General features: G+C 38.4%; 1 protein-coding gene across 4 annotated transcripts in view; it reads left to right on the forward strand.

The window, feature by feature from the left end:
* EPRS (glutamyl-prolyl-tRNA synthetase) overlaps positions 1 to 8,188 on the forward strand; it is a 33,627-nt gene extending 25,439 nt beyond the window's left edge. For 3 of the 4 annotated variants that reach the window (XM_026048378.1, XM_026048379.1, XM_026048381.1), the window contains 12 exons: positions 604 to 655; positions 1,533 to 1,742; positions 1,844 to 1,916; positions 2,553 to 2,632; positions 2,986 to 3,087; positions 3,692 to 3,847; positions 4,009 to 4,206; positions 4,606 to 4,779; positions 5,494 to 5,654; positions 6,063 to 6,141; positions 7,525 to 7,589; positions 7,833 to 8,181. In XM_026048378.1, the coding sequence (XP_025904163.1) occupies positions 604 to 655; positions 1,533 to 1,742; positions 1,844 to 1,916; positions 2,553 to 2,632; positions 2,986 to 3,087; positions 3,692 to 3,847; positions 4,009 to 4,206; positions 4,606 to 4,779; positions 5,494 to 5,654; positions 6,063 to 6,141; positions 7,525 to 7,589; positions 7,833 to 7,983 (1,501 nt within the window). In that variant the 3' untranslated portion in view covers positions 7,984 to 8,181. Of the gene's footprint in view, positions 1 to 603; positions 656 to 1,532; positions 1,743 to 1,843; positions 1,917 to 2,552; positions 2,633 to 2,985; positions 3,088 to 3,691; positions 3,848 to 4,008; positions 4,207 to 4,605; positions 4,780 to 5,493; positions 5,655 to 6,062; positions 6,142 to 7,524; positions 7,590 to 7,832 lie in introns of all 4 variants that reach the window. The other variant, XM_026048380.1, reaches the window with a different exon arrangement.
* Positions 8,189 to 14,359: the final 6,171 nt, after the last annotated feature.

Below are 14,359 nucleotides of genomic sequence, written 5' to 3' on the forward strand. Positions count from 1 at the left end.
TATACAAAGTTATGCAAGGTTCACTTTTGCCTATTGTTATTTAAGTTTATTAAAAGTAGAGACCATTGCGAGATCTTGTAGCTTTACTAGTTATCTTTATTTTGGTGTTAGGGTCAGATTTCTGTCTTAAACAGAATGACTGACTTGGTTAAATAAACAGCGAATTCACATGGCATGTGTTTCCTGAAACTGTAGCAACAGGTTAGAGAAGAGATTTTAAAAATACTGAGTAAAAGAGTTTGCACACAGGTCTGGCAGCCTTATGTTGTTACTGGAGGTGCATTTGGGTTTTTGAAATGTCAGTATGAATTTCTTGATATATGAATTGTGAGAACAATTAGCAGAGTCCAAGCCGTGGCAAAGAAACTGAGCTGTTTTTTTTTTTTTTTTTTGGAAATACACTCCCATAAGTCATAATGAGCAAATACTAGTGTACGTGACCCAATTCATACTGAATTGGGAGGGCTGATGAGGAGAACTTAGTTTTATGAAGTAAAATGTTCTGTTTCTGCGCTCCCCCTGCTCCCCCGTTTCTTTTTGACAACAATGTCACTGGTAAATGCTCTACACAGCACAGATCTGATTCTTTTTCAATATCCCCAGGCTGGGTCTAGAAGCTAAAAAGGAAGAAAATCTTGCAGACTGGTTCTCTCAGGTAAGTGGATATGAGTTTGAATTAATTATTTCATTGTCTTACGCATTCAGGTCTGTTTTGTCTTTAAATTATATTTGTGATGCCTTTTTTTTAATACAAAACAATGCATSCCTTTTTGTTTCTTTTGTTGCTATTGTGTTTATAAATAGAAACTCCTAGATTGAAGCACTGAGTAAATTTTGGGAGCTGTGAAAACAATAAGCGGCATAAACTTCATCCACACCCTCTTCCATCTCCCCTCACCCTTATATCCATGAGAATTCCTCTTTCATTAAGTGCACTTACCTGGAGTGGAGTGGTAGGAATTTCACAGACTTGGAGGGTTATATGCCTCAAAATGACATACAATAAAAGTTAATGTCTGTTAGTACCGAATGAGTTTAGTGTCTCACGAGACCTGTATCAACCATAGAGCAGAGAAGGTTAGATTAGAGCATTTAGGAAGGAGAGGTAGGCAAATATTAGTGGTGTACATCTTACTAATAAGATCTTTTTTGTATATCCTAAGAAAGTAAAGTCTTTTCTGTTGCAAGCTAGAAACTTTTCATAGGAAAAATTTCCTTTTATAGGAAAGAACATTCTGATGGGTATGGGAACTAGGTTCTATTGCTTAGTTGGATTCATAAAATTGAATTGTAATTTAGGAGTTTAAATTATCCAGATCTATTATTAAACTTAATATTTTTGTTTTGTGTAACTTTTCTCAGTTATGGATAGCAATTGTGTTCTGAAAGCATATCTGTGCTAACTTTCTCAGCACAAAGAGCCTGTTTATAAATAGGAGACATTTCTTGTATTGTGTTGCATCAGGATTGAGGTATTCAGTGTTCTTTGTGCCTGAAATTGAAACTTCATTATCTGAATAACGTTTTGAAAGGTGATCACAAAATCAGAGATGATTGAATACTATGATGTGAGCGGCTGCTACGTTCTTCGCCCTTGGGCCCATTCTGTTTGGGAAGCTATCAGGGACTTCTTCGATGCAGAGATCAAGAAACTTGGAGTGGAAAACTGTTACTTCCCCATGTTTGTGTCCCAGGCTGCACTAGAGAAAGAGAAGTCTCATATTGCTGACTTTGCTCCTGAGGTACATTTCAAAACATTTCTTCACTCTGAATACACGAAAACTTAGTCTGCATGTATGTATGAAAGCAAATTTTCTATAAACTTGTTTTGTTTTTCCTCTAGGTTGCTTGGGTCACAAGATCTGGGAAAACAGAGCTGGCTGAACCTATTGCCATACGTCCCACGAGTGAAACAGGTAGACTTCTTTTGATGCTCTTTGCTTGTAAAGAAAACAGTAACTGGTGTAGCATGACTAAATAAAACTTTTCCACTCTTAAACAAGAATTCCTTTTGAAAAGTGGAAGCACATCATGTAGAATGTTCTCTACGTTTTATCAAAATATTCTAAAAAATGCTGCTATTTGCAACAAATTTCAAGCACACTATAAATTCCCTCAAATCTACTTTTATTATATATTTCAGAGTCACTCTGTGAATTTATTCATTAATATCCTGAAGTCTGACTTCGTTTGAATGAAAAAGATGTTTGGTTTTAGTATTGTAAGAAAAAATCTTCATCTCATAGCCGATTTCCTTTTTTCCATGTATTTTGCCTACTGCTGTGAAACCACCTTCTTTAAACTTCCCTTTAAGAAATAGATATTTCCAGACAATTAGCTGGATGAGTTTATTTGAAACAGATATGGTAGAGTATCACGAAGACTTTTGAGATCAGAGAATTTTTATCTGTAAACCTACATGTATTTACCAACTCTTAAGCACTGATTCAAATGTAGCATCATAAGGTATTTAGCTTTGGAATGTATCTTTCCAAACATGCTTTCTACATGAAAAAGCATGTAACATGCTTTTTATTTTTTTTTTTTTACAGTCATGTATCCTGCCTATGCAAAGTGGGTGCAGTCGCACAGGGATCTTCCTATCAAGCTTAACCAGTGGTGCAGTGTTGTGGTATGTCAGAACAAAATTTCTCACTCAACTGTTCTCTTGTAAGGACAACCCAGAACAATTATTCTGTGAGAATATAGCATGATGCTAGTCATAATCTATATTTCATGGCAAAAATATGAAGTGGCTTATGTGATTTTTTTTTCCACTGCTTTTATTGAAGTGCACTTTCATTTATAAGGTGATATTATTAAAGTAAATACAAATCAGTAAATAATCCCATTTTTTAACTCTATGAAGAATTTTATAATTTATGAGCAAAGCAAGCAACATATTTACAGATGTAGTTTTAAGGAATAATAAGAAACACTTCTGTCTTGAACACACATTTTAATGATTTTGTTTTCTTGTTGCAGCGTTGGGAGTTCAAGCATCCTCAGCCTTTCCTTCGCACTCGTGAGTTCCTTTGGCAAGAAGGTCATACAGCATTTGCAACATATGAAGAAGCAGCAGAGGAGGTAAAAATCAGTGAATATGTTGGTGCTTAGGCTTTCAGAAAGTTATCTTACTCTATAGCAACACAAGCAAATCATTTTACTAGGAACTGGTGGAAATCTGTCTCTCTTTCTTGGGCACTCTCCTTCAAAAATAAGTGAAGGGTTTTCCGTTAAACAAACCTAATTCCAAGACTTTTTCTCTGTGTGACACTGAAATGTTTTGGCTGACAGTCTTAACATTGGATGTACCTAGAACTCAGTTTTTCTCAAATGTAATCTATTTGTAGGTTTTAGTCAGCTGAAACAACGTGCAGTTTGAAGAATGTGATGTTGTGGATGTATTATGATACATTGATGTAACCAAAAGTCAGTATAACCTTAGGTAGCATGGCATTTCTGCAGTGACTCTTTTAGGTTGGGATTTATAGTTGCAAATATTTGATTCTTAGCATGTAACTGTAAAATTCTTGAAGTTTTTTTTTTTGTATCAAAATGACGAGAGGATTTTGAATGTTAAGGGCTTCACTGTCTGTTTTTTTGTGCTAATGCTTTGTATGTGAAGATACTTCATGACTTAGCAAATGCAAAGTGCTAAGCAATTCTTAAGATAGAATGTTCCTCACAGGTAATGCAGATACTTGATCTGTATGCTCAAGTGTATGAAGATCTCTTAGCAATACCTGTTGTGAAAGGAAGGAAGACTGAAAAGGAGAAATTTGCTGGTGGTGACTACACAACAACTGTAGAGGCATTTATATCTGCCAGTGGAAGAGCGATTCAGGTACGCTTAGGTGTTTGCTAAAAGCATTATCTGTTTCAGTAAATAGAGCAAGATGAAACTCTTAGACTGATACCTGATTTTAACTTCTCCTGATACCTGATTTTACTGATACCTGATTTAACTTTGCATTGAGCAGAATTTTCTGTGTGCAACTATTTCAGGGAGCAACTTCACATCATCTGGGACAGAACTTCTCAAAGATGTTTGAAATTGTATTTGAAGATCCCAAGAAACCAGGAGAAAAACAGTTTGCATATCAGAACTCCTGGGGCCTAACAACTCGAACAATTGGTGTAATGACAATGATCCATGGAGATAACATGGGATTAGTGCTCCCTCCTCGGGTAGCTTGTGTTCAGGTATGTAAAAATGTTCCATAACGTGTTAGACTATTATTTCGTTTCCCTTCCTCTATTGGAATTCATGAATATTTCATATTGGGCACCTAGAAAGGATTCTAGGGATGTTCATAGGCATCAGGAGTATTAGGAGTTGTCTAGTTACAATAAATGCAGTATAAAGTTAATGCACATTATTAGGTTAGTTGCAGATCTTGGACAGTAATGGTGGGCAAGCTCCCTTTGTATTGCATCCATTTAAAATAATGTTAAATATTTCACTTGGACGAAAAGGGAAATGTGCTGCTTCTGAGATCTTGATAGAAATAGCTTGGCTATAGAGCCACAATTTTGCTTTTAGACTTCTATGGTAAATAGGAGCTAATTTTCTTATAAAGTACATGCCATGTTTTATTGCAGGTTGTAATTATTCCCTGTGGTATCACAAATTCCCTTTCTGAAGAGGACAGAGAGGCTCTGTTGAAGAAATGTAATGAATATCGTAATAGGCTTCTGAGTGTTAATGTCCGTGTACGAGCTGATTTGAGAGACAATTATTCACCTGGTTGGAAGTTCAACCACTGGGAACTTAAGGTGTGTTTCTTCCAGTAAATCTTCAAAGCATGTGTATAGGGTGTGTGTGCTGGGCAGAATAACATGTGTTATTTCTATTAAATCAAACAAATTAAACAAGTAGATTATCTTCTACCAGATAATCAGTGATCACCCCTATTAGGTATTATTTCCTTTAATAGAAATGAAGAAAATACCCTATCTATGCATAGATATGATATAGATATGATATGTGTGTTTAGATTTCCCTTCTCTGTATGCAGGAGACRAGAAACTAGATGGTTCTTGTAGTTTGCAAAGCATGCAGACTTTACACAGAGAAGGCAACTGCCTGTTTACTGTCAAGTTGTCTGTGCAATTAATAATCATGTCAGGGCTGTGTTCAACAGAACTTGGCTTTAAAATTTATTGCTGATACATTTACGTCAGAATGAAAAGGGATTGTTGGATGGACTAGACTTTTAAATGGTCACGGAAGTCTTAACAATCATTTTGATTTTAAAATTGGATTTGCACTGCCTGGATTACTGTATTATTTTGCTTGTGTTTTAACAATATGAATTGCTTGTTGGCAGAGAGGCTGTCTCCAAACTAGTGAAACAAGCATGAAGCAAGGTGTAATGCACAAGTAGAAGGACTGTCTTTTAAAGACTGCTAAGTTTTGAGAGGGAACATATGAATATTATGTTTTAACTGTTTTTTTTTTTCTGTGTGTTCCCTTGTTTTATAACAAAGGGTGTTCCTATCAGGGTTGAAGTGGGACCACGAGACATGAAGAGCCAACAGTTTGTAGCTGTCAGGAGAGACACAGGACAGAAGCTGACTCTTTCTGAACATGAAGCAGAGGAGAAACTCAAGGCGATTTTGGAGGAAATCCATGCTAACCTTTACAACAGGTAGGYTGAGAAGTATAGTAAACTGCTGTACTAATCACGGGTGCACTTTGTCTATTAGAAGAATTTCTCATTTCTTCGATTCAGCTGCATGGAAAGGCAAGTTTGACCCATCTTTTTTTGGGGATTTTTCATTTTTTTGATCCTTTTGGTTTTTTTATCTATCTGCACTTGGTGGGTATTGAGGTGACGTGCACAACGGTGTGAATAAAATGGTGAAATTGGCAAGCAGCAGTGTGGAGAACAGTCAGTTTGAAATTATCAAAATTTTATCATTTCGATGGCAAAACTGATTGAGAGCCACAAGCTGCTTAACAGAGTTCTAATGAATATATGGCTTCTCTTCTTGTGACTTGCATTTTATCAGTCTGAAACTACCTTGACTGATTTTTTTTTTTTTCTTCTCTTTAGAGCTTTGGCAGACCTAAAAAGTCACATGGTGGTGGCTAACACTATGGAAGATTTTCAAAGAGAGCTAGATTCAGGAAAGGTAAGGAAAGTATTTTCATTCCAAAATCCTGGTAAATGCCTGCACACACTCTGTCCCTTACAGCTTATTGGGGCTATAAATTTCTCAGCCTACATATGGAATACTGTTGCTGCCTTTTATTTTATTTTCCCCTCACAATTGAGAAAGACTCTCCTGTAGAGCTATCAGATTTTTTTGTGAGGGATGGCATASGTTGGGAAAGCCTTTTCCAGGCTAGCAGCATTCAAAATTCTTAATGTTACATGACAGGYAACAGAGTGCCTTGAATGACTTTAAATGCAATGCGTGAAACAGCAGCATTAAGTGTTGCATTTTTATCAGAAAGTGCTGTTTGGAGAGATCAATATAAATATTCAGATTAAGATAAACTACTGTCATTATTCTCATACAAACAGTGAAAACACTTGCCAAGTCATGTCATAGAGTCCAAGTAAGAGTCTAAAGTACATCCTACTTACGTCAAAGATGTTTTGCCTTTATGACCTTAGTAGAAGTCATGGGATTCTCTGAGAGCTCATGGGAACCTGCAGCCTCCTTGGGGTGATGTAGGTGGAACTGATATGGTGAACAACTGAGCTCTCTTGAGCTGTTTTCACAGGGGTACTGGCATAAGATCTTAACCTTGAAATGTCTCCATGCATTGCTTATGAAGCTGTAAATAGTTCATTGATTCAAGTAGAATCCCCAGGATTGATCATGAAGGCTTTGTATTTTAAAAAGAGAGATTAGGATTTTTGTGTACAAATTAGGTCTGCTCTGAAAATTTCAGAATTTTTGATTGATGTCTCTTGAGTGCCACTATACTCAGGGTTATTTTTTTTTGAATTTCTGAAGAGCTTGATGTGTAAATGATGGTTATCTTGACCATCCATCATACTCTCCTCAACCAAACTACCAAATGTTCCTAACAAAAGGTGTACTGAGATACTCTGCCCTTTTTCCTGAGAGAAATGTGCTATTCTGTTCTATTTTAAGTCTTTATCTTGTACAGAAAATAGGAAAATTCAGACTACTGAAACTCAAATGGAAGCTGCATGGGTAAAGCACTATCTTATAACATGCAAGCAAGCATTTGTCTTGCCATTTGAGAGATTTAAGCCATTACTGGAAAAAAAGCATTTGCAAGAGAAAATAGTGTTTGTACACTATGTGTTATCTAATATTAAGTGTTTCTAATACTTTCTACAGTTATATGATATCTTGGTTAACAAATATAATAAAATCRGTTCCCTGACTTGAAATAAGTATTCTTTTGGGTTTGTTTAGTATTTTTGTGCTTGCTTTTTTGCTTTTAAACTTCGAGTATGTATGAGATGTTAAGGTTTATTAATCTTCCTGAGAAAAGGGATTTTTTTAGCTGTATAGCTGATTTTTCCATTTCAGATCGTGCAAATTCCTTTTTGTGGGGAAATCGAGTGTGAGGATTGGATCAAGAAGACCACTGCCAGGTAAAATGTGCCTGAACCTAGAGAGSATCTACCAGGATCAAACCCAAATGTTTGAATGTAAAGCATGATTGTAGGATTCCTCTAGGTGTAACACTGATATATAGTCCATAAACAAGTAAAGTGCCCTAGTTCTAAAGCTTTCAGACCGATGAGCATATTTTGGGGATTTCTTTTAATAATGCACTTTATTGTACCTTTATTTCAGAATAAATTTATTTATATGCCTTTTTGCTGTCATTTCAGGGATCAAGATCTTGAGCCCGGTGCCCCCTCCATGGGAGCAAAAAGCCTCTGCATACCTTTTCAGCCTCTCCAGGAACTGCAATCTGGGGCAAAATGCATCTGTAGCAAAAACCCTGCTAAGTTCTACACTCTATTTGGTCGTAGTTACTAAATTGCTAGTGAAACCACCTTTTCCTTTATCTCTGAATTGAACCTTTTTTAATAAGACTGGAATAGCCCCCAAACTTATCAGTTTTGCAACTTTTTAAATGACTCAAAAAACAAAGCCATAAACCATAAAACCCCTGGTTGTCAGTCTTAGACTAGCAGTAATTCACAGATTTTTCTGTAAACATCTCTAATAAACATGTATTGTGAGCTGTAATGTGCCTTGATCTTTTTTTTTTACCGTGTTGCATAATGGGAAGGGTAGAATATTCCTTGCTCATGTCTATTTTGTTTCCCCTTTTTGATGTATATAATGTTCTTTTAACTCTGAGAAAATATATGACATTTTCTCCATTTTCTGTTATGTTTTACCGTACAATATAGGGCATCTACATAAACTATGGATAAAACATCTGCTTTGAATTTTGGCTTAAAATAGCTTGTATTTTTTTGAATTTTTCAATCCAGACTTCCTGCTATTCTTTTAGGCAAATTGGAAGCTGGTTTTCAAAGAGGATAGAATTCAAGACTCCCTCTGGAGTCAGGTATTTCAAGGAATATATTCATCCCAACCTAAAACATGTTTCAAAGGCTATCTTAAAATAAATGCCAAGTTGGTAGCAAAATATAGGTTAATGTCATTTCTTGTAGACAGTTTGCAAGGCTCTGTTTCTCTTATCTTACTGACTGGCAGTTACAGCTGTCTCACAGTGATACTGCAGTGAGTAACACAAAGACAATCTACAGAGGTATTCRCAGTAATAAACTTCTTGGTCTGTGGTTGTATGTATACCAAGTTCTATAAAACCCCTTTGCTTTTCCTTCTCTTACTTTGTGTTACTTCAGGAGAAAAGGCCGAGGTTGCAGTGGTACAAAATGATTTGGAAGAAAAAGTCTTTCTGACCAACAGATAGATTAGGAAAATATGAGATACTGCAAGCAATAAATGACACAGCAACTTGTCAATAGCACAGGCTTAACTTGTTCTCTGCCTTCCTGTATATTTGGAGGCTGTCTACCTAAACCCCTTCCCATGAGGGACTGCATGAAAACTGAGCAACCAAAAAGCTGGGCCAGTAGAATCATCTCGAGCCTTTTTTCTTTGGATGTTTTTTTAATGCCTTCCTTGACTAAGAGTATCACTTCCTGATCTGCGTCTTTCTCTGCTCTTCAGAAGTTTATAAATTGTTGGCCGGGGGTAGRTGCATGTGGCCAACCTTCCTAGTCAAAATGCTGAGTATCTACTTGAAGCAGTGGCTTGACCAGCTGAGGATCACATAAATTGGAATAGTACCACAGTGTTTCATGTGAAGGGCAAAAGTAATGAACTAATTCAGATCAGTTTGCTCAGAAAGCTTGAGGGCTTGGAAATCCAGTGTGATTTGTCCTGAAACATTTTCTTGTTACCTCTCATGTTCATCTCTGTAGATATTTTTTAACTATCTAGGCAAAGTCTCCCGGGTATTATTTACCCAGGTGTTTTGAGGGGTGATATTGCAATGTGTGCACAYGTTGTTAACTGACAAAGAAGAATGAAAGAGGGGTCCTAAAGTTCTTCCAGCCCATCTCCAGCACTGACTGGAAGGTTGAGGAAGAGGGCGAGCGGCAAGAACAGCGACGTTCTCCCCGACTCGAATGAGGCCTTGCCTACGGCTGCGCTTCCTGCTGGAGGATGGGCAGTACCCAGCAGCTTCCGTGATCCGAAGCATAAGAGACAAAGGAGTACAAAGAAGATAGGGCAGAGCAGAAAAAAAATAATGAGAATTTGAAAGCATTTTTACCTCATTGAAACTCTCTTTTAAAAACGAGATGTGGAAGCTGCAACTATGCACAGAATAGGGAAAGGCAGTCTCTGAAGCTGCAAGCTTATCAGCTTGATCAAACAGACAACCTTGAACCAGTTGACTTGATCAAATACAGGAGTAAACATGTTGACAGTGTTTCTTTTTTTTNTTTTTTTTTCTCTTTTTTTCATTCTTTTTTTTTTTTTTTTTTTTTTTTTTTAGGAACACTTGCTCTCATTCTGCCATGAGTTTGAAGACGGGGTTTTCAAGGAGGGGAAAAACATGTTTTCCCTGCCTTTGGAAAATTTCTTACTTCCTTTTCCTCCCCCCACCATGTTTTTTCCTAATAATAGTAGGGCTGCAAGCATCTGGAATACAGATGAATCATCTGCAGATCTAGTGGCTGAGGAGAGAGATTTTAACTTCAAATGCTTGTCCCCCGGAAGCACGATCTGAGCTGTCTGTAAAGCCTTACAGAAACACCATTACACTTGCATGAAAACTTAAAGGTCTGCAAGTTACTAAACTGCATCTCTGAAAAAATTAATAAATCAATAATACATTACAATTGACTAAATTATGYTACTGCATGTTTACAATAGCTCTTTATAATAGCCCCTTTAAGGTTCTTTCTTTCTTGCAGTTGCACACTAGCAAATCTTGGTTAAATAGTGTAGTACAGGGGAGTACAGCGGCAATGCGTTATATGCTGCTGCTCCCTATTGGCCAGAACGAGCATGCCTCCTAGCTCTGCTGTAGAGGGAATCCTCCGTGTAGCTTGAGCTCGTATTTTGGTAATCGCAACATTGGAGAGCTGCGTCCAACAGGATTTTTGAGAGCTACCTTAGCCTGTTCTCATTGAAAGTCATGAGAAAATGAGGGTGATTCGAGCACAAACAGGTAACAGTCTGAGCACTCTAATTAGTTGTAACATGTTGACTTACTATGCATTAATTACCAGGATTGCTGGTTTCTTAAAACTGGCCTACATTTCAAAGGAGATTCTGAAGCTGAAATTGAAATAATCATAGCTCAGATAAAAAAAGAAACCTCACCTGCCACCACTGTAGTACCTGAGCAGTCAAATAGACAGATAGTAAATGTTACAGCTGCTGGCAGGAATAGTTTCTAGCAGGCTGGAGTGTGAACGTAAATATTTTTGCCAGTTAATCCCCATGAGCAAAAAGAAATAGAAAATTAGGGATGTGAGATTGAATTTTTGACCTTAAGGTAATTCATCTTGCAAAGTCTAAGGCCAGGAGGGATGCTTGGTTGACCGAGGTTATCGTTATCTCTGTCTTATCCTTCTGTGGCTGTGCTTCATGTCATTTCCTTCCGCTTTATCTTGTAACTAACTGTATGCGTCTATGTTCCCGGATGGATGTTTCACACAAAAAACTACACCATAAACTTTTCAAGGAAGGCACCTGCTCTTATCATCTATATTGCCTGCTGTGCTATTAGCAACCTTATTTCCTTAACTGGAATTTGTGTTGGCACATAAATGTGTATGTTTGCACCCAAGAGCACAGAAATTACTGTGGTGTTTGACACCATAGCTTAACTGTTTTACATTCTCACTATGGTCTAGAAGTGGCACAAAGTATAAACTAGGACTTTTTTTGCATTTCACACTTTTCCCTTAATTTCTTGTCATGCTTTACCTAAATCTCTGTGTCTGTTCCTTGCAAGTATAAGGGGATTGCTTTGCGAATTTTGAGATAGGCAGGGATTTCTGAAGAGGAAATAAAGAATGCTCTTTGGGTTTATCGTCATGGCTCGCCTTTCATGTCTAGTAGTCATATACTCAGGGAACAGTCTCCAATTTTGCTCCATGTCTAYGGGAAGTCCTTAAAACATGCAAAGAGTACAAACAGCAGAGAACTTGCTGCTTGATAAAATGGAATATCAGCTTGGTTATCTTTAAAACTAGTGCTCTAGCTAACATTTTTGACAACCCTGTCAGCCAGTTCATCCTCATTATTTTTAAGGACATGGTAAGGATCATGGGTTGGGTTGRGTCAACCCAACACAGACTGAAATTTCTATTCCTGAAGATATGTAGTATTTTCTCAGTGCTAAAGCTATTGCAACAMAAATGGCTGAGATGTCACAGGAAATGTTATGCAAAAGAAATGCTTTCTCAAAATTCTGGGCCACCTTCTTATGCTCTCCTGTGTGGCCATTGGTGTTGTTTTTGAGGGCGATGCTGTTGGCTGGCGCTTCAGCTAGTCTGTATCATTTTTGTTTTATTTTTGTTAAAAACAGTCTTCTACGGGTGGAGTCCTCGCAGGAGCCGAGACAGAGTTTTCAAGTTGTCTTCACATGACAAATCTTGCTAAACTGCCCTTTAAACTGATTTATTGTTTTACTGCTTCCTATAAAAGGGGCTGCCACATGTGAGCCGCGCTGACAGGCGAAGGGCAGAAGTGTCGCCGTCAAGTTGCTCCTCACACAGCTCCGTCTTGCCGAACCTCTGAGTTAAGAAAGAGCGCTACAGATGGGCCGCTACTCGGGGAGGAGCAGCAGGCTCATCCTCATGTGCCTTGTGACCCTGGTGCTTTTCGCCGTTGAGATCTCAGTGGCGTACCTTGGCAATTCGCTGAGCTTGGCCTCAGATGCCTTCGCTGTTCTCTCTCACTTCGTCTCCATGATCATCGGCTTGGTCGGCGTCAGGTTCAGCCGCATCAGGTGGCACAAGGCTAGCACTTACGGCTTCTACCGGGCAGATGTGGTGGGAGCCTTCGGCAACTCCGTTTTTGCCACCGCTCTGATGCTCAGCATCTTCATTGAGGCAATCAAGAGGTATATCAATCCTCAGAAGACGGAAAAAACATTGCTTGTCCTCATTGTCGGGATCACAGGTCTCGTCTTCAATGTGTTAAACTATGTTATCTTCATGGACTGCTGTTACTGTCGGGCACGCCAAGGAGACACTGAAACAGGTAAATAATCTAATGTAGTTACTCAACGTAACTCCAGCTTAACGGCTTGCCTGTTTTGCTGTTCCTTTGAGATGGGTGAGTGACATGTTGCTGTTTTCTTCATTCTTTTGTGAGCAAGAGTAGTGGATTTTATGGCTGAACCTATCCAGGTCTCYTCCTTACCCTGCAAGGCAGCTATCAGCACATGTGTTTCTCAGGGATAAGTGCACCAGTAGTATATGTGAGGACTTTCTAAAGAGAAAGTGATCTACAAGGAAAATTTTCTCCCTAGTCTTCTGACAGGCCAGATAGAGGTAGAGTTGTAGCAGCATCTTAAATCGATACTTCACAGGAAGTACCTGATCCCGAAATATCAACCATCCACAACTGACAACTCTCAGTGCTTTAGTACCTTTGCAGTTCAGGACATGAGTATCTTCTGAGAAGTCCTCTCTGTTTATATGAGGCAGAAGACAGGTAAAGGCAAAGCAGGAATGTCATCCTTCCTTCATTTGACCGTAGAGAGATAAAGAGAGCTGTTTTGAGACTATTTCGAAGTTGATTGAAAAATTTGCAAATGCAGAGCTGAGATATTCTTTGTTAATATTTGCTAATACATGTTTTACRGAGACATAGGGGAGAAACAGTGATACTCTGCTATGTAAATCTTTCCTCCATATAATGCCTGCAAAAATCACAAGGACATAAACTTCTGTGAAGAATTTGCAGAGGGTTTTACTGAATGCCCAGAAGTTTAGTCTTCCTGTTTATTTTTCTTGGCATATAATTTTCAAAATTTTACATTTGGCAGGAAGGACAGGACTGTTATTTCTGGAGAAAAAGTCTCTAGAAATCTTTTTTGGAATCTTGGAGACTCCAGAGGACTCCATCTTGCTTTACATGATTTAAGGTGCATGTGCTCACATTCTTGCATAAGCTCTATCTCTGTGTATACATAAAAATCTATACTTATGAATATGTATATGTGTAGAGTTGTTTCTTAAAAACAAATATTTCAGTTGGGAGAGGAACATTTGCCAAACATTAACTGGATACCCTGGGAGGAAGAGTGAAAGAACCTGTATAATAAAGTAACTGCTTTTATATACTGTTCAGGGGAGGTAAGATAAGACTTCTATTTGACTTTGAGGCTGGACAGGATTTTGGAGTTAGTTACCCTCATATGCTAGAAAACGAAGTTTGTTAGTTTATATTTCGGCATTCGATGCATTTCCTGTAGGACTTAAAAGTGGAAAATATTGCCATTCGTTGCTGAATCCATCTSCAGGTGATATTGACGGTTTAACCTCCCTGATGTGTAACATGAAGGCAATATGCACAGCTTAGTCTCTCTGCTTGGCTGTTCACAGGCCTAGGGCTTTAAAATTTGAGCTGCTTTTAGGCAGAAGTTGTGCTGATGTGTAGGTAGCAGGGGAGCTAATGGGCCCTTTGCTTAGGAACTGCCTTGACCTCTGTCCTGGAGGGGTTCTGGAAGAGGGACTGCTTCATCCTGGCAGCAAATGGCACATGGGTGAAGTCAGGGAGCACAGCAGCACTCAATGCCAAAGATGAGGAGTGCTGGGCAAGCAGGAGATGAGCTGAAATTCATGGCCGCGGCCTAGCAGTGGCCTGGCACACCATGGCAGTTCCTCTCATGGAGACCAGCCCTGGT

Source organism: Nothoprocta perdicaria, unplaced genomic scaffold, assembly GCF_003342845.1.
Source record: "Nothoprocta perdicaria isolate Ctin4 unplaced genomic scaffold, notPer1 scaffold_54, whole genome shotgun sequence".
Lineage (NCBI taxonomy): Eukaryota > Metazoa > Chordata > Aves > Tinamiformes > Tinamidae > Nothoprocta > Nothoprocta perdicaria.